Source organism: Xenopus laevis, chromosome 2S, assembly GCF_017654675.1.
Source record: "Xenopus laevis strain J_2021 chromosome 2S, Xenopus_laevis_v10.1, whole genome shotgun sequence".
Lineage (NCBI taxonomy): Eukaryota > Metazoa > Chordata > Amphibia > Anura > Pipidae > Xenopus > Xenopus laevis.
Window position 1 is genome coordinate 23,134,993 of NC_054374.1, and position 19,940 is coordinate 23,154,932.

General features: G+C 42.9%; 1 protein-coding gene across 1 annotated transcript; it reads right to left on the minus strand.

Moving 5' to 3' along the window:
- Positions 1-3,642: 3,642 nt before the first annotated feature.
- LOC108709253 (receptor-interacting serine/threonine-protein kinase 4) lies at positions 3,643-19,724 on the minus strand. Its single transcript, XM_018248925.2, has 8 exons — positions 19,430-19,724; positions 13,374-13,665; positions 10,433-10,581; positions 9,793-9,842; positions 6,819-6,977; positions 6,329-6,435; positions 5,696-5,954; positions 3,643-5,143 (listed from the first exon to the last, which is right to left on the minus strand). The coding sequence occupies exons 1-8, from the start codon at positions 19,612-19,614 to the stop codon at positions 4,185-4,187; spliced, it is 2,160 nt and encodes a 719-aa protein (XP_018104414.1). The 5' UTR covers positions 19,615-19,724; the 3' UTR covers positions 3,643-4,184.
- Between the last annotated feature and the right edge of the window lie 216 nt (positions 19,725-19,940).

A 19,940-nucleotide genomic window follows, 5' to 3' on the forward strand; every position in this document is an offset into this window, starting at 1 on the left:
AGGTAGAAATCTAAAACTAGGGTGTTTTTTTTCCCAGCCTTGATGGCTATGTTGTGCTACATCCATTATTTATGCTATTTTGCTCACATGAGAGATTGCTAAACTGTAAATCTATTTCAGGGTTGTTTAGCAAGGTAGGTGGAGCGGCTTGTGTGTTACTGGCAGCTAATTAAGATTCTCAAAGAACACACAGGCTGTGACATGCTGCTATTTGCACTCACGTGTCATTAACTAGATGTGCTCTTCTCTCCACTGTTTATCATTCTGCATGGTGATACTGGTACTTTGTGTATATGTACAGTGCACAGATGGGTTTCATCTGTACACTATTTGGAGTAGTTCAGTTGGGAGCAGTGCAGTTGGGCACATTCTAAAATGAAATTTGAAGACATTCTTAGGCTTATGGCATGTACTGTAGGTAGGTTAGGGAACACACATTGGTGCTAAAAATGGCCCAAATCGATCAGACCACCATGGAGAAATACTCAAACGAGAATGAAAACAGTGGTGATCAAAATGTCCAAATGTGCCATTAGCCCCATGGCTATGTCTAAGGGCAGAGACACGCTCAGATTTGGGGAGATTTAGTAGTTTCTTCAGGGCGACTAATCTTCCCGAACTGCCTCCCACCGGCTAGAATCCATCACCGATAGGATGGCACTCGGATCGCTTAGTTTTCCGAAGTCGCCCGAAGTTTCATTGTGAGGCAACTTCAGGCGTCTTCGGAAAACGAAGCGCACCGATTGCCATCCCACTGTCGATTTACACTGTAGACGGCAGGAGGGGGTTCGGGGAGATTAGTCGCCCCAAAGAAGAGAAGATTTGTCGCTGGGCGACTAATCTCCCCAAATCTGAGCGAGTTTCTGCCCTAAACAAGATAAATGTCCTTCGGCATTTAAAGATACAGAGTTTCCATTGTTTCTACCTCTGCAACAATCTGAGAATAATGGGAAAGGATATGCTAAACCACATGTTTAACATCAGTTGTCTGTAGTCTTAGGAAAGGAAAATCTTGGGATAACTGGGAAGCAGCATCCTCTCCGATCTCTCTCCGATATGCCCAATATCGGGCGGATCCGATCGTGGGCCCTAGGGCCCAACAATCGGATCCTAACAAAATGGGAACGGACGGTCGGGTCGCGGGACCACATCAACGAACAGATGCGGCTGCGATCTGACGGGATTTTTAGTCCCACCCGATCGAGATCTGGCCGACTTTCGGCCAGATCTCGATCGGGGAAGCCCGTCAGGGGGCCCCATACACGGGCCAATAAGCTGCTGACTCGGTCTGTCGGCAGCTTTTATCGGCCCGTGTATGGCCACCTTAAGGGAAAACAATACCACTGAATTGTTTCAGATCACATCTGAACTTGTTACATAATGTATTTTAGTGGAATGGATTTTCTTTAAAAATTTGACAAACTCAAATTCAAACTCAAAAGAGGTCCTATAGAAGTCAAAGGGAACTGCACTGATCCAATTGGCCTTTCTTTAGCCAGACTTTGAGGTTTTCAGATTTTTTTTTTCCGCTAGTAATTGTGTTTTGTGGAATTGTGTTTTCATATTTTTGAGGGCATCGTCAAGCATTTCTTTCCCTCATTCATACTTTTTATATTGAGATATTTTGATAAAATTCATGACAGTCGGGGAAAATGAATAATCGTGGTTTCAAATAGCTCTAAGGCCACTAAAATTCAACCATTTATAAATGGGCCTCCGACTAAATATTTCTACAAACAAATTGAGCATACACATTTCATTTAGTAGTAAAATAGTTTATTGATAAAAATCTTTTTGATATGCCATGATGAAAACAAAAGGACAACACATGTTAAGACCACACGGGTGTATTAGAACATACACAAGCCAAACATTTCATAACATTCTGTCACAGAAAGATACATACACATATATGCAACGTACGTCTCAGCAATATACACAGTATATTAGTGTAGCAGCTGTGTATTTTCTTTACATAGTAATATGTACAAAAAGAAAAAAAAAAAAAACACGGACCCAAAACCTTTGGTTTATGGTTTGAGAAACCAGCTTTTGCAATAGCAAACAGGACTCGTTTCTTACTGATCTCTCAACCATATGGCGAGGGCAATTAATTCAACTGGAGAGGGCAGGAGGATACCAGTATCTCATTCAAAGCCAACTGGAATTCCAGTAGCTCTGGGAGTTGCCACTGTGCAAACCAATGACTTTCCTACCACTGTGAACCAAGGGTGTCATTTATTTAAGTTCATTGAGATCGGCCAACTTTAATGGTGCCCTACTGAGTCAATGCGATATTCTGCTTAAATTTTTCTGATGTATCACTTTGTTCCCAGTTAAACATATGGGGCCCTCCGACGGGCTTACCCCAAGCAAAATTCGCCAGATGTCGATCGTGCAGGATTAAAAATCCCATCGGATCGAGGGTTGCATCGGCTTGTTGATGGGGTGCTCTTTCTGACCGCATGTATTCACTGCGTTGTGACCCGATCGCCGGGCCCTGGGACCCACAATTGGATCTGCCCAATATCGCCCACCTCAAGGTTGGCACAACGGGAAGAGATCCACTTGTTTGGTAACCTCTCCAAACAAGCATATCCCTGCATGTATGGCCTGCTTTACTTATGTTCATGGATAATGTTTCAACTTCACCTACTATACTATATAAAGTCATTTTCTATATCAATTTAGAAAATGGACATCCAAATTGTTAATTGGGCACTCGTACTCTGTACAAGAGCTGAGCAAACTTAAGGGACTGTTACTGATGCTGAAACTTTGTCAATATAGGATTGAAAAAATGTGCAATTTTTCATCATCAGATAAGGCCCCTTTGGTCACAAGACCTCTTCGGCCTTTTTAAAAAAAAAAAAAAAAAAAGAGCCCTGTAGCAGGAATAAGGTTCACATGCAGTCAAATGTTAGTATTCTAATAAGTAAATACAGGTTTTCGTGTTTAATGAAGAGGTAAACCCAACATACTGCACTCATAGGAAGGGAGGGTATTGCCACCCTCTACATCATTGAACCAAATGAGGTTCATCTACACTTTAATCCAGGGACAGATGGCTGAGATTTGAATATTTAACACCATTTCTATGGGTATTAAACTCCTAATTCTCTCAGGGCCCCAAAAATGAAGGCATAAAGCCCCACTATAAAATAACCATTTTTGTTTATTTAAGTACAAAGTAAGATTTTTAGTGGAACCTCAGGGGCGGAGTTTATCAAATGCACAGCCCTTTTTTCTTAGAAATTCTCTCTCTACCTGAGCTGTTTATTCCCTCTTTATGCATTTCACCGATTCTAAACTGACCCTCACTTTGGTTATCCAAAACACAACAATTTACATCAGATAGTTGAAAGATTTGATATATATGCATATATATATATATATATATATATATATATATATATATATATATATATATATATATATATATATATATATATATATATATATATATATATATATACACATATATATATATATACACATATATATATATATACATATATATATATATAATGTATATAAATATATATTTTTAAAAAATCATAGACTATTTACTATTCAGCCACTTGGTTACACCAAAATCTGGCTATCACCTTGGTGGGATTAAAGTTTATTCTCTATATACAATAACATTTACATACCTAAACTACACTTCCACAGTCAGTTCTGCATTAGATGCCAATAAAGAATTGGTTGACTGGTTCTGTCACAATCACAACAAGGCTTTTTTGTTATTTATCCACATTGGAAGGTCTGGACTGTGCCTGCAAGTATGTTACTGTCAGCACAATCAGGTCTAAGGCACTTTCAAAACATTTAAAGGGAAGATTCAAACTTAAATTTCTGTTTGCGTCATTCTCATGTATTGAAATTTTTTTTTAAAAAAATTAAAAATCTAAAAAAAATGTGAGTAAAAGAATAATGTCTAAATGTAGTCAATTAGTCTCCTGCTTTAATGATTTGTCATGAGCAAAGAAAAACAGCCAAGCAACAACAAACTTAGCTTCATTTTCTCCATTTGACAAAGGAACATTATAGAAGCCCGCCATGGTATGGTGGACAAATCCAGGGTGAACAGATGTCAACACGAACCTCCTTAGTTCTTTACATTTGGGTTTGAAAAGTGAAATGATAAAGTGACCTAATAGACATTGTCCTTTCCACTCTATTCAAAGGGACTGGCCACTTTCTATCGATGAGAAAGAATCTTCTTCAAGTGTCAAGTCTTTTAGTTTAACATTTGACTGTTCATCCATCAGCAGTTTGACTGCAGAATAGTGGCCAAGGTTGCTCGCTAGATCTAGGGCAGTGAAGCCTTCGGTCGTTATGGCATTTATACTGGCACCCCGGCTGAGAAGAAACCTGGCTGTGCTGGTGTGCCCAGTTTCTGCAGCAACATGAAGAGGTGTTTTCATCAGGTTACTTGGAATGTTCACATCACAGCGTAAGTCCACAAGAATTCGGGCAACTCTATAATGGCCTCTTTGGGCTGCAAGATGCAATGGGCTTCTTCCATCAGATGTCTGGGCATTAATGTTGGCACCTGGCTGCTTTGCCAGAAGCTTGACAATGTTTAAGTGGCCCTGCCATGCCGCATAATGCAGAGCAAGCCAGTTGTCCTGCCCTTTAAAAGTGAGGTCAGCTCCTCTTCTGATAAAAACACGAACAATGTTCTCCTGCCCATGCTGACAAGCAACATGCAAGGGGGTTCTGCCTTTAATGTCTACCTCGGTAAGGGAAGCATTTTTTTCCAGAAGCATCCTGGTGATGCACTCATCTCCATTTTGGGCAGAAAAATGAAGAGCTGTGAAGTGATCCTCATCCTTGGTGTTGACATTAATCTTCTTTACAAGAAGTAGCTCCACAATGTTCTTCAGCTTTTTATCAGAAGCTATGTGCAATGGGGTGGATCCTTTAAGGTTGGTCATGTTAGGGCTGGCATTGTAGAGCAGAAGCAGTTTGGCGCACTCTTCTTGACCATTCTCCACAGCCAAGTGAAGAAGACTGGATCGACCCTCCAAAATCAAGTCAACATCCTGAGGCTGGAGTATCTTCATCAGCTTAGTAGTGTCACCTCCAACAATGGCATCAACAAGCTTCTTCTTTTGGATGTCACTTGCACTGATATCTGAAGGACAAAGATAAATTTAAAAAAAAATTTGAATTAGGGCATAATCCATGGGTTTAACATATCTTGGCTTTAAACTGTGATATGGGCATGTATCAAAGAAGCAACTATAATAGTAAAGGTGGCCATAGACGTAGAGATCCGCTCGTTTGGCGATGTCGCCAAACGAGTGGATCTCTCCCCGATATGCCCACATTGAAGTGGGTGATATGGGGTTGATCCGATCATGGGCCCAACAATCGGATCATAATGCATCCGAAACAGGCGGCCGGATCGCGGGACCGCATAAACGCACAGATGCAGAGGGGATCCAAATGGATTTTTTAACCTGCCCGATCGATATCAATCGGGGAAGCCCGTCAGATGGCCCCACACACGGGCCAATAAGCTGCCGACTCGGTCGGTCGGCAGCTTTTATCGTCCCGTGTATGGGTGCCTTAAGAGCAAAAAATGCTGTGACCTGGACCTAATCTATGCCCAATTATGATTTGTCAGAATCGGTTGTGGAAAATCATCATTAGCTCAGCAGTTCTAAACACAGGCAAGACTTACCAAGTACTGAGCAGTCCTTTTCAAAGGAAAGAGACAAAGATCCCCTTGATGAGAATGCAGAGTCCACAGAAGACACCCCAGAAAGCCTCTTATCACTAGATGCCAGCTGAGGCTCAGAGACACTGTGGCTGAGACATCTTGGACCTTCCATCGTCTGGGAGATGCCTGAATCCAACTGTGAAAGCAACTCTGAGAGACTGTAGTCTTTACCGAAAGCAGGCGTTGAAGAACGTTTGCCCTCAGCCTGTGAAGTCACTTTCTTTAAAGAAAAATAAAGAAAGAGGATCATCTACTACATGGCTCCCAGAGTAGACAGGAACAATACAATGAGGGAGACAAGTCTATCAACCTTCTAATTAGCTGCTCAATCCAATTGCACTTAGACCCTTATTTGTCATGCCCTTGGGACGAGTCTAGTGGCCTACAAATATACAGATTTAACAACATACCTCAAAGTCACCCTGAAACCCGTTAAATAAAAGGGAAAATGAGGTTCCAAAGCCACAAATATGTGCAATATTTATTGGAACTATGGTCCGTAACAAATGTGGTTCCTGCATTTCACTTGCAACACCAATCTTTTCTGGATTAAGTGTCATCATGGAGGCCCTATAGCCACAACATCAGTCTCACCTCTAGCTCCGCTTCCTGGGTGACCTTCCCCTGAAGTAGTTGGGTTTGCACACAGCTGGTCTCATCTTCATGTTTTGTGCATAAATATTCCGTCTCAGAAGTAATTTCTATGAAGAGGGCAAAATGTATATGATTTAATAACAAAGCAACAGGCAGTAACTATGATAAAGTCTAATAGCAGCATCAATATCTGCTCTCCTCTTGGACCTTTATCAGGATTATATATCAAAGGCGGCTGAACAGAACTGAAAGGTTTTGAGTATGTTTGTCAGATGTAGGAACTAGGATTATAATCCTTTATTCCCAAAAACGAAGGTATTTATGTTATGTCTATTTTGTACCTCTATCTATAATACATTATAGAACATTCTCTTGTCAAAAGAGGAACAATTTGTTTGTCTCATTGCTGTCCCTTTACCATAGGAGATTGCAAATTTAGAAATCCACCTGAATTTCCCCTGTTTCCTCAAGGGAGAGCCCCATCACTCACCTTGAAATGTAGGCCTCTTGTCTGGCTTGTCATTCCAACACTCCTTCATCAGCTGGATCATTCCCTGGCATTGCTGGGGTCGGACTCTGGGAATCTGGGATAGGTCCGGGCGTAGCCCACCCCCTACTTTCACCATGATATGGAGGATGTTTTTCTCATCTAATATAAATAAACACACATAACACTAAAGTAAAAATACTTCCATAGTTTTTTAGAACATTCTTATGATAAAGTCACAGTGACGATAAGCAGGAAGCATATGGCAAACATGCAACTATCATATCTAAGATATCTTGCATTTGTTTTTTTTACTCTTGGGCTGCACCCAAGGACCAGGATAGGGCCTAAACTCAGTGGCAGCAGGGCCTGAGAATAAAACCCAGCAATTTAATATCTACAACAGTCATCAACTTGAGAGACAGTGTTATATAGGTTTCACGATCTACTGTAATAGGTTAAAGGGACGCCCATTTCCGGCCAGCCGATCAAGGTTGAAGCACATCAAACCGGTTTCTCTGCCCCGAGGTTTTTGAGAAATCAGCGAGCTCAGGGGACGCATTCCTTTAACTGCCTTTCATGTTGGAGGAGGATACTCAAATGCAAGCCACTGTCTCACCTGGCAGTCCACTATTTCTCATTTCCGTTCTGCTCCAACATTACACAGTTCTGCTCTCCACACCCCTAGGCAGCCATGGCTCAGGTTTAGTAAAACCTATAAGTCACACCTTGCCTAATAAATAACAATGTGACTTCTTAATGCATCTCAGGGTACAACCTTGGGAAACAACAGAGAATTCTGCATAGAGAGCTGATGCCATTTAATGAGGAAGTTTGCCTTACAAATATCCAAATTCTTGCAATTCTAAAGTTTGGGAGCAAAAGGGACTGTGATGCCCTCTGAACATGATATGCACATATAACGATGAGGCATGACTGGGATAAAGTCCTTTTTTTCATTCTGCAAAACATTTAGACCAAAGATAAGGTTGGGTTTTGCTTAAACAACAGGAACAAGATGGCAGCAGACAGCACAGCCAATAGCAAAACCTTTTTTAGGGAAAAGGATAGGATTTTGGCTTTAAAGAGCTCCTGTATCTAAATCCCATAACTAAAGGGAAGATTAGGCATGTTATAATAGGAATGCTTCAGTGTCCCTTTAAGAAGTTATTTTGGCTCACTAAACCTAGCAACCTACCCCTGTGTTAAAGGTAAAAAAAAGACAAGAGGCATCCAGACAGAGCTTTCAGTTCCAGCTACAAAATTAAACTTAAAGGCAAAGAATTCAGAAAAACATGTAATGCCAAGATCTGTAACCTTGCGTTGTGCAAATGTCACAATGGGTATAGATTACAACTTGGCAAACTGCCCGTTACTAGGCAACACAAATGCAAGACATTTTGTCCTCTGGGGGAATGAGAAGGACCATAAGGAAATAAATTGTATGGCACATTAACAGCCTTTATCAGCTTTGTGTGGTGGATAAGAACAGTGGAGTGGAATCTCTGATTACATCCCGAGCAGGGATTGGCTGCATAAATCAGCTAATGGGTAAGACTTACTGCACACCCCGGATTTTATTATTTGCATTCATGCGTGGGTGTTGCCATATTGCCAGCGATGATAAAGGAACAGCCAACAAGAAAAAACAACAAGAAAGCAGTGCTGTGACCGGAGACCAGCAATATTACAGCTCCCAATCAAGTATAAAAGGAAATGGACAAACAATAAATATTGTGAAAGCAACAAGGAACACAAATACAGCAGGGGAATTTTCTGTGCACACAATACTTTATATACTTATATATTTATATATATATATAAATATATACAAAAAGAGGATAAAGCTTTTACATAAACAACACCTTACATTCTGGCACAATTAATAAGGCTGGAGTATAGGGGCCTCTCAAGCAGTTATACTACAACTCCCACCATCTAGCAGGAGATTTCAAGATTCCTTTATAGGAGGGCTAAACCCAAGTGGGAAACAGCCCAGGCCAAAGTCCTGATCCAATGTGCTTGTCCAACAAAAGCAGCACAGTGTGGTTGGCAACCGCCATATCCGGCCATTTTTTTTTTCATGCCTTGTGTACTAATAGACAGTCTGGTCTTGGCATCGAATGCTCATGCTCCTGGTCAGCACCAGAGAACTGGGGAGCAGAAGCAAAGCAGACAAACATGGCAGCTACCAACTGCATTGCACAGGTCTACCTTAGGACAGATACAGGGAATAAGACCCATTATCTGGAGCCTGCTTGCTGGGATAGGGAGCTGGGCCTGTGCAAAGGCTCTGTAATCTGGAAATAGATTAAAGGAACAATAACACCAAAAAATTAAATAAAATATAATGTACTGTTGTCCTGCACTGGTAAAATCGAAGTGTTTGCTTAAGAAACACTACTATAGTTTATATAAACAAGCTTCTGTGTAGCCATGCAGACAGCCATTCAAGCACAATAGTACTTATCTGTTATCTACTGTGTACCCTGTGCTTGAATGGTTGCCACCATAGCTAGACAGCAGCTTGTTTATATAAACTATAGTAGTACTTATCTGTTATCTATTGTGTATCCTGTGCTTGAATGGCTGCCCCCATGGCTACACAGCAGCTTGTTTATATAAACTATAGTAGTACTTATCTGTTATCTACTGTGTATCCTGTGCTTGAAAGGCTGCCCCCATGGCTACACAACAGCTTGTTTATATAAACTATAGTAGTACTTATCCGTTATCTACTGTGTATCCTGTGCTTGAATGGCTGCCCCCATGACTACACAGCAGCTTGTTTATATAAACTATAGTAGAGCTTCTGAAGTAAACACACCAGTTGAACCGGTGCAGCACAACAGTACATTATATTTTCATTACTTTAAAATACTTTCATTTAAAACGATGAGCTATTAGCCCAGAGACCAGCACATGTACAGACTTGACCCAGCTGCTTTAAAATGCAAAACATGTAGAAGTGACTTACCTGCAAAGGGTTTGCGCTGTGTGAGGATCCCCCAAATCACGATAGCAAAGCTGAAGAAGAAAAGAACAAAAGTCATATTAGTAACCAGTATATTCAATAACAGCTCAAATCCATATCCATAGAACAAAATAACAAAATACAAGACTAGAAAAAGATTTATTTCGTACTCCACTACATGAAGCACAATATAAATGTATAGAGGTCCCTTTTAAGAAGGACGAATATGTGCCGATTTCAGCTCTACCAGTTAGCCTTAAGGTGGCCATAGACGTAGAGATCCGATCGTTTGTCGATGTCGCCAAACAAGCGGTTCTCTCCCCGATATGCTCACATTGAGGTGGGCGATATCAGGCTGATCCAATCATGGGCCCTAGGGCCCAACGATCGGATCATAATGCATCCGATATGGGCAGTTGGATCACGGGACTGCATACACGCACAGATGCGGCCGTGATCCCACCGGATTTTTTAACCTGCCCAATTGAGATCTGCCCGACTTTTGGCCAGATATCGGGGAAGCCCGTCGGATGGCCCCACACACGGGCCAATAAGCTGCCAGCTTTTATCGGCCTGTGTATGGGGGCCTTTATTGTATAGAAGGCTGTGATGCCCAGGAGACCTGTAGCTCATGTCCACTTACCTATACACATCATGTTTTGTGTCGAAACATCGGTTCTTCTCCTTAAAGCGCTCGGGAGGCAGGTAAGCGATGGTGCCACAGATACCATCCAAGCTGAGCTCATGGGAGTTAGACAGGCCATTCCACTTTGCCAACCCGAAGTCAGAGATCTGTAAGGAGAACAGCCGAGACTGGTTAATGAGTTCAAATGAAGGAAAGACAATCACTAGTGCTCCTCACCAAACACCAAAGCCAATATATACATGAATGCAGCACTGAATTAGGAAAACAGTGAAGAAAAGGATTCACTTGGGAGAGTATTCCCTAGCACTCCAGCAACCGTGGCTCACACTATTCTGCCAAAAGACGGCCGCCCTCTCTTGTCTTTGGGAAGTTAAAGCGCTAAATCAACGGCACATAAAATGAAGCAACGTGCAGTTTTTCCTCTGTTTCCACTGCAAGAGCTTGGCTTTCTTATCTCAGCCATCTGACCAGTTAATCCTCTTGTCCCCAAAGCGAAGGGTAATACAGGCAATTAAACCTCCGGGGATGACCGTCGGTCAGTTACTAATGACAGCGTTGTGATTCACTTCAAAAATGACAAAGAAAGCTAAAAATCAAACCATATATTGGGAAATCATATGTTTCTTCAGCAGAATTCTCCCCTTTAATCTCACTAATGGATTTCTTTTCAGCTGAATGCACAATGTTACAGTTGCTTTGCTTACCTTGCTTTTAAGTGTAAGTGACTCAGCTTGCAGTTTGGGACTTTATTGCCTAAGTCTGTCTGGCCAAAGCCTTCCTTACAATCGAACAAAAGTCCCTTTGCAGCATTATACTCCCTTTACAAGCTATGGAATGGCAGGCTATGATGGGCCCCAGTCTGAAGGCCAATCAGGAGGACATTTGGGAATGAATGCTTATTTACATTCAGAAATAACCCTGGAACCACAGAAAGGGGGTTCATGACTTCTTTTATCTGAAGCTTTCTTATGAACAATGAGGTTCTGACCAAATGCTGGGTCTAAAATCTGAATCCCCCCAGCAGGGACCTTGAACTAATGACCATTGGGTATGGTATGACTATGATGTAGAGTCCTGCATCGGGTTGGGTACCTGTGGAATACCCGCAAGGCGGTCGGGGTTTGGCCAGAAACATCTGAGTATGGAAGTTGTGCAGGTAAGTCAGTGCGTAACCAGTTTGGGTACCCGATTATGTTGCAGGACTGGTCCCTTCTTCCCTCTCCTCAGTTGTGGTAGAGGAATAGGGTCCTGCATGATGTCCCTTCCGGGGCTAAAGGGACGGCACTTCCGGGCTAAAGGGACAGCACTTCTGATTTCTCGGGCGCCGGGTCGGGCATGTCCGAGTCGGCACATCTGCCCGATTGGATCCGCGCAGGACTCTATTATGATGTTACTGGCGGCTAAACCAAGCAACCATGGTTGGTAATGGATTACTAAATGCACAGCAGCACCTACATTTGTTCACTGCCTACAGAGAGATAACACTACTATATGCACAATTAGTCAAATGGAATTATTTTCTTGTACCAAGTCCAACAATGAGGAACCTTACCTCAACTTAAAGTGAATTTCTGAAAGGCAGCCAACAGACCGGTGTGGACATGCATGGCCCGGCCCAACATACAGGCAGGCCCGGTTAAACAAACACACGCAGCTTACAGTCAATTAAATAAGAGGGAGAAATTGCTCTTTTATTTTCTCAGAAAAAACGAGGGCCACATACATTATCAAGTCATAAAGGCTTCCATTGTTATTGGTTCCATGGGAGCAGCCCTGGCCCAAACAAGAACAAAAAGGGATAAACTCCACTTTACAAGGTGCACGGGGTGAATGTGAACATAAACACAATGAATTGATCTATGCCACTTCCATATGGTAGATCACCTGATTATAATTTTTGTTCAGTTATGCAGCTAAAAATAACAAAACGTCATCCTGCCAGCCATAACAGGTAACATTATATTCCAAATAAGACAATAAATGCCAGTGGGGCTTTTGAATCAGGATTATAAAGCAGGCTTTCTTATTAATTGCTTATTAAGTATCCATCAAGGTACCAAGAGTATATTTAGGGTTCCTCTAATTGCAAGGCCAGCTGCATTCCACTCATTCCAGGTTAGTCATCAATATCCGCCCTTAAAATTAAAGGCACTTTAAGGAGCAAGTACATTGCACTTGATACATAGCGGTATGGGATCCATTATCCGGAAACCCATTATCTAGAAAACTCCTAATTACGGAAAGGCTTTCTCCCATAGGCTCCATTATAATTAAATAATCCAGATTTTTAAATAGATTTGATTTTTCTCTGTAATAATAAAACAGTAGCTTGTTCTTGATCCCTAACTAAGATAATGAATCCTTATTGGAAGCAAAACCAGCTTATTGGGTTTATTAATGTTTAAATGATTTTCTAGTCAACTTAAAGGTATGAACAGGGTTGGACTGGGCCGGCAGGATACCGGGAAAAACCTGATGGGCCCAGACCCGATCCTTGCTGGCGCTCCACCAGGCCATTGATCTCCCTCCCCTGACTCACTGATGATACTTTAAATTTACGTTTGCCCAGGGGAGAGGGTAGGGCGGGTGGCAGCAGCCCTGTAGGGGGTGCAGGCAGTGCAGGGGGGCACCATAGGAATGTGGGCGGCACAGAAGGAGACCCATGGGAGTGTGGGCTGCACAGCAGGGGGCCCATGGGAGTGCGGACGGCACAGCAGGGGGCCCACGGGAGTGCGGACGGCACAGCAGGGGGCCCACGGGAGTGCGGACGGCACAGCAGGGGGTCCATGGGGGGGAGAGAGGGGGATCATGAGATGGCAGCCCCATCTTTATGCCCTGGGTATGAAGATCCAAATTATGGAAAGATCCGTTATCAGGAAACCCGCAGGGCCCAAGCATTCTGGATAACAGGTCCCATACCTATACAACAGTCACGTACCTTCACATGGTAATGGCCATCCAGTAAGATATTGGCAGGCTTGAGGTCAAGGTGCAATAGGGGTGGGTTCATGCAATGCAAAAAGTTCATGCCCACGGCAGTCTCGTGTATTATCCTGAAGCGCAAATCCCAAGGCAGGCATTCCGACGCCAAGAGCTTCTCCAAGGAGCCGGTCTCCATGTACTCCATCACCAAACCCACTGGATCACTGCAGATCCCGTACACTGGGAGAATGCACCGGAACTTTGCCATCTCCATCTTCTTGGCCTCTTCCAGCAGTTCTATCCGCTCCCTGTGGCATCAGGAAACAGGTTGTTTAGCAAAAGAATAACAGGTTAGTAAGCTCTAATAAATTACTAATACATTACTAATAACCATTGAATGTAGCCTAAAATATTGATGTTACAGTTTACTTTTGACAGGTGGATCTCCTTTAAGTTAACTTTTAATATGTTATGGAATGGCCAATTCTAAGGAACATTCATTTTTCCTAGTTTTTGAAATATTTGCCTTCTTCTGACTCTTTTCAGCTTTCAAATCTCTGTAAGGCTACAAATATATTGTTATTGCATACCTCCCAACATTTTGAAAATAGAAAGAGGGACCAAAAGATTACTCAGCGAACATTTTTGACCCTGCACATTTTATGGCCACAACCCCTAATTACCATGTCCATTTTATAAAATGGAAAAACTGTGTTTTTTAGGGTCAGGTTTTATGTGTTATTACAGTATTTCTAATGAAAGTGAATTGCCCTTTAAACTGCTAGTCTCAGTTCTCCCAAGGGACCTGCTTGTATATTAGTTACAATTGTAGCTTTGCTTATCTTAAATTGTTACAAATGTAGCAAACTGCCATCTATTCTGGGATCTCTGCCAAAAGCCTCTTAATTAAGTTTTAGAGAGTTTGTATATTTTTCTGGCGTCAGCGCAGGAGATCAAAGAGAAAGTCATGACATTTCGGTAACAAGCCAGGACTGTGGGTTGAGCTGTCAAAATCGGGAGTTGGGAGGTATGTTATTGCTACTTTATGTTATTGCTACTTTTTATTACTCATCTTTCTTTTCAGTCGTTAGTTCAGTCTCTTTTTCAAATCAATGCATGGTTACTAGGGGAACTTAGACCCTAGCAACCTAATGTGTGAAATTGCAAACTGGAGAGCTGCTGAATAAAAGGCTAAATAACTCAAAAACCACAAACAATAAAAAATGAAAACCAATTGCACATTATTTTCAGAATATCCCTCTCTACATCATACTAACAGTTAATTTAAAGGTGAACAATCCAGTTAACAGAGGCAACAGGCTTGGACAACTAGGTAGCAAGTATTACACATCTCTGCTTTTCCGTGCAACCACATGACTAGAAGATAACAAGCCCGGGCAAATGCTGTGCAAGTAATTAATACACAGGTTAACCCTGCAGGTGCCAGATATTCTCTAACAGACACAAAAACAGCAGGTTGGACAATCACCTTAGGCAGCATATGATGGTATTAATTCAAAGTACAGGTAGGGGATCCGTTCTCCAGAAAGCTCTGAGTTAAGGGAAGGACATCTCACAGACTCCATTTTAGGGCTAGTCCACACGGGGAGATAGCCACGCGTTTGCGGTCGCGGCGACAAAGCGCCGCGCCAGTCGCTGCGACCGGCGCAGGCGACAGTTTTGTATGGGCGCCTATGTAAAAACGCCTGTGCTAACCACACGAGGCGATGCGCTTTTCAACAGTCGCCTGAAAATGCCTCGCCAGGCTTTTTCAGGCGACTGTTGAAAAGCGCATCGCCTCGTGTGGTTAGCACAGGCGTTTTTACATAGGCGCCCATACAAAACTGTCGGCTGCGCCGGTCGCGGCGACTGGCGCGGCGCTTTGTCGCCGCGACCGCAAACGCGTGGCTATCTCCCCGTGTGGAATAGCCCTTAATCAAATTTTATTTTTTTAAAAATGATTTCCTTTTTCTCTATAATAATAAAACAGTACCTTGTACTTGATACCAACTAAGATACAATTCATCCTTACTAGGGGCAAAACAATCCTTTTGTGCTTAATATGGAAATTATTTAAGTAAAGAAAGATCCCTTATTCGGAAAAACCAAAGTTCTCCAGGTTCCCCAGGCTGGGTGCACAGATGCCCCTGGTAGTGTCTGATCTATCAGGTAAGGCTCATAGCAATCCACAGCTTCATTATAAAACAGGGCAGCCTATTCCAACAGTCAAGTTCAGCCTGGGCAATAAACAGGATCATAACATCACAGAATTAACACCTAGTGCTACGTATGACCACGAGTCCCATATATATATAAGAATGCTATAAGAAAGCATTCTGGATAACAGGTCCCATACCTGTATAAGAGTGACTTCTCTTGTAATTCTTACAATATTATAAAGCAGGAGGAAATCTTAGGACCCCACGTGCAATTGTTCCCAGAATACAGTCATATGCACATACTTACTACAGCCTCACATTCCTCCTGCAGCTCTTGTCCCACCCAAGCCAATTCCATAATAACTGACAATATGCTCCAACTGTGCAGCCCCTCGTTCCCCCCCAAGAAATCCATTTACACATCAGTCATTTTCATTAACATGACAACAGCACTAAAATCTCTTATGGACAAAAGTCTCGCAACCTGTTAATCCTGTATTCCCCATTCACACCACACTGAGGAAATTGTGCCCCCTCCCCTGTATAGTACTGTTCTGCAGTATATAGGCAATAATATATCTCCTTTTGTATAGAATATTCATGGTTATGTGACCATATAAAGGCACAAGGCTGCAGGCTGAGTTATACAGGGAACTCTGAGTATCACTCATGTATTATAAGGGATAATGTACCCCCTACTGTAAATAAGGATATTAGAAGTCATTGAGGGGTTCTGTGACCATAATGTATTATAAGGGATAATGTACCCCCCTACTGTAAATGATAAGGATATTAGAAGCCACTGAGGAGTTCTGTGACCATATACAGGCACAAGGCTACAGGCTGAGTTATACAAGGAACTCAATAGCATGCCCAGGCTCCAGCATTGAGCAATGTCATCAATCAGACACACCTTGTGGATATCAGAGGTTTAAAATATTTTCTCATTGACACTGTGCACAAAAAAAAGCATGTCTAAACAGGAATCTCAGAAACCCACCCCCTCCGACAGTCAAGCCACCTCCATCCACAACGGCACCCCTGCTTCAGAGGTAGGAGGCACAGGAAACCTACAGACTGGGCTCCCTTAGCTCATAACAAGGGTACATTTATATAGAAACATTGGGGTAACAGTCACCCTGCAATAGTTCCAGGGGTACCCAGGGTACAAATAAGCACTCACTCCAAATCTCCCCCTAACAGGCCTTCATGCTGGGCCCCCTTAGCTCATAACAAGGTTACAGATATATAGAAACATTGGGGTAACAGTCACCCTGCTATAGTTCCAGGGGTACCCAGGCCACAAATAAGCACTCACCCCAAATCTCCCCCTAACTGGCCTTCAGACTGGGCCCCCTTAGCTAATAACAAGGTTACAGATATATGCAGGAAATGCAAACCTGGATACATACTTTCATATGAGCAGGAGGCTATGATTAGATTCCTACCACTTCCTCCTGTAATCATTTACCTGCACGTACTACCCACTCGGTAAAGCTGCCACAGAAGATTTATAAAACAAATATGCCCCATGGCAGCTTTCTTGCTTGTTTCAGACAACCTCCTGCCCTGCAGCTGATGCTGAGCAAATCCCTTGCTGAAGGCTGCCAGGGGATGCTGGGAGCTGTAGTTCAGAACACTGAATTGCAGATTCCATTAATGAAACCGTGAAAAAGTGATACACAGTGTATTATTGTAATTGCAATGGCCCTGTAATAGTTTTCACCCAACTAAACACGGCCACTGTGCGGCTCTTCAGAACAGAAAGCACATGACGAGAGTCACAACAGACAGTGCACAGCGAGGCAGTCGATTCATCAAGGAATGTGTCAGGCAGCCGGAAGGAGCTGGCAGGGCTTGTTCTCTGGGTAAACAAACAAGTTGAGGCAAAGGTGTAGTTCAAATGCACGCCCTATGACCTCAAACAGCAACATTGGAGCACGTTCACCCCTCTGCCGGTTTATACACTCCCACGCACACACTTTGCTGCAGGTAGAGCAGCGCAATTCTGGAAATGCAGCTAAATGCACTGTCACATCGCATGATTAAAAGGCCCAAGTGCCAAGGGCATTTCCAGCCTTTCCAACACAATATTGCAATATAGGCATGGATCTCTTATCCGAAAAGGACGGTTTCTGGATAAGTGTTTTTCAGATGCCCCGGTATTGGAGGACACGGTTAATAGTGAAATGCACCAGTCTCACTGCAATAACAACGGTGCACAAACAACCGTTAAAGATCTGTATACAATTTATAGTCAATTACAGGCGCAGGAAATTAATCGCTGGGGTGGAACTTGCACTAAATGTCAGGAGCAGCCTAATGGGCCAAACTAAAGAACAAACAACCTATGTTATAAACATGGACCTTAACACCAGGGAGGATATGGGCACAAGTCCCATTTGTCAGTAAATGCACAGTTTAAAGGTCAAAAGCACAAGCAAATGTTTGAGATATAAATATGAGGAGTCTACAAGGGGCGACTTCACAGACTGTCAGTTAAAGGGGTTGTAAACCTTTGGGTTAACTTTTTAGTATGATCTACAGAGTGATATTCTGAGATAATATGCAATGGGTTTTCATTTTACTTATTACTTGTGGGTTTTGAGTTATTTAGGTTTTTATTCAGCAACTCTCTAGTTGGAAGATCAATTGAAATGTTGCTTGTCATTGACTATTTAACTGAAAGGTGAACCACCCCTTTAAAGATTGGGGCAAAGTTGCATTAAAGGTTGTGAGCAAAATTGCATTAAAGGTTGGGGCAAAGTTGCATTAACGATTGTGGGGCAAAGTTGCATTAAAGATTGGGGGCAAAGTTGCATTAAAGGTTGGGGCAAAGTTGCATTAACGATTGTGGGGCAAAGTTGCATTAAAGGTTGTGAGCAAAGTTGCATTAAAGGTTGTGAGCAAAGTTGCATTAAAGGTTGGGGCAAAGTTGCATTAACGATTGTGGGGCAAAGTTGCATTAACGATTGTGGGGCAAAGTTGCATTAACGATTGTGGGGCAAAGTTGCATTAACGATTGGGGGCAAAGTTGCATTAACGATTGGGGGCAAAGTTGCATTAACGATTGGGGGCAAAGTTGCATTAACGATTGGGGGCAAAGTTGCATTAACGATTGGGGGCAAAGTTGCATTAAAGATTGGGGGCAAAGTTGCATTAACGATTGGGGGCAAAGTTGCATTAACGATTGGGGGCAAAGTTGCATTAACGATTGGGGGCAAAGTTGCATTAAAGATTGGGGGCAAAGTTGCATTAAAGATTGGGACAAAGTTGCATTAAAGATTGGGGGCAAAGTTGCATTAAAGATTGGGGGCAAAGTTGCATTAAAGATTGGGGGCAAAGTTGCATTAAAGATTGGGACAAAGTTGCATTAAAGATTGGGGGCAAAGTTGCATTAAAGATTGGGGGCAAAGTTGCATTAAAGATTGGGGGCAAAGTTGCATTAAAGATTGGGGGCAAAGTTGCATTAAAGATTGGGGGCAAAGTTGCATTAAAGATTGGGGGCAAAGTTGCATTAAAGATTGGGACAAAGTTGCATTAAAGATTGGGGGCAAAGTTGCATTAAAGATTGGGGGCAAAGTTGCATTAAAGATTGGGGGCAAAGTTGCATTAAAGATTGGGGGCAAAGTTGCATTAAAGATTGGGGGCAAAGTTGCATTAAAGATTGGGGGCAAAGTTGCATTAAAGATTGAGGCAAAGTTGCATTAAAGATTGGGACAAAGTTGCATTAAAGATTGGGACAAAGTTGCATTAAAGGTCCGGGAGCAAAGTGAAAGGCAAGAGCAGGGAGTATAAGGAGACAGACAGACAGACAGACAGAAGGCAATATCGCTGCAGTGGAGACAGTTCCGGAGTGTGAAGCAGCAGCAGATCCCGGTGTGGAAGGTTGAAGAGACCGGAGAGAACTTACTTCTCATCCACATGGAGGCTGGGGGGACACTTGATGGCGAGCCAGGTTTTCCAGGAGATGTGCTTCACTTTATACACCTGACCGAACCCCCCGGAGCCGACTTTCTCCCACCCGCAGAACTCCCGGGAGTCAAAGGTCCTGAGCAGCCCCATATCCCACGGGGACGCGCCCTCCTTATCCACCATAGTGCCAGTGCGCCCCAGTCCCGTGTCTATGTCCTCTCTCTGCGCGACTCTCCGCTCTTCTGGGAACCTGCGCTGCTCCCAGGTGATTAAGCCTGCGCTGACGTCACATCCTGCCTGTGTCTCGCCGCTCACCTTGCAGCGCTCGCCTATAGGACTGGGCACGAGAGGACTGCGCTGCCCCTAGCGGTGGGTATAGGAATTCCATTACCCGAAAAAAAAACCTGAATGCGCACCTGGCACCAGGCCCTTACTGGCAATCTGTGGGTTCTGGCAAATGCCAAAGGGGCTACCGTAAGATGCCATAGAAAGTCATTATTTAGTGGGCT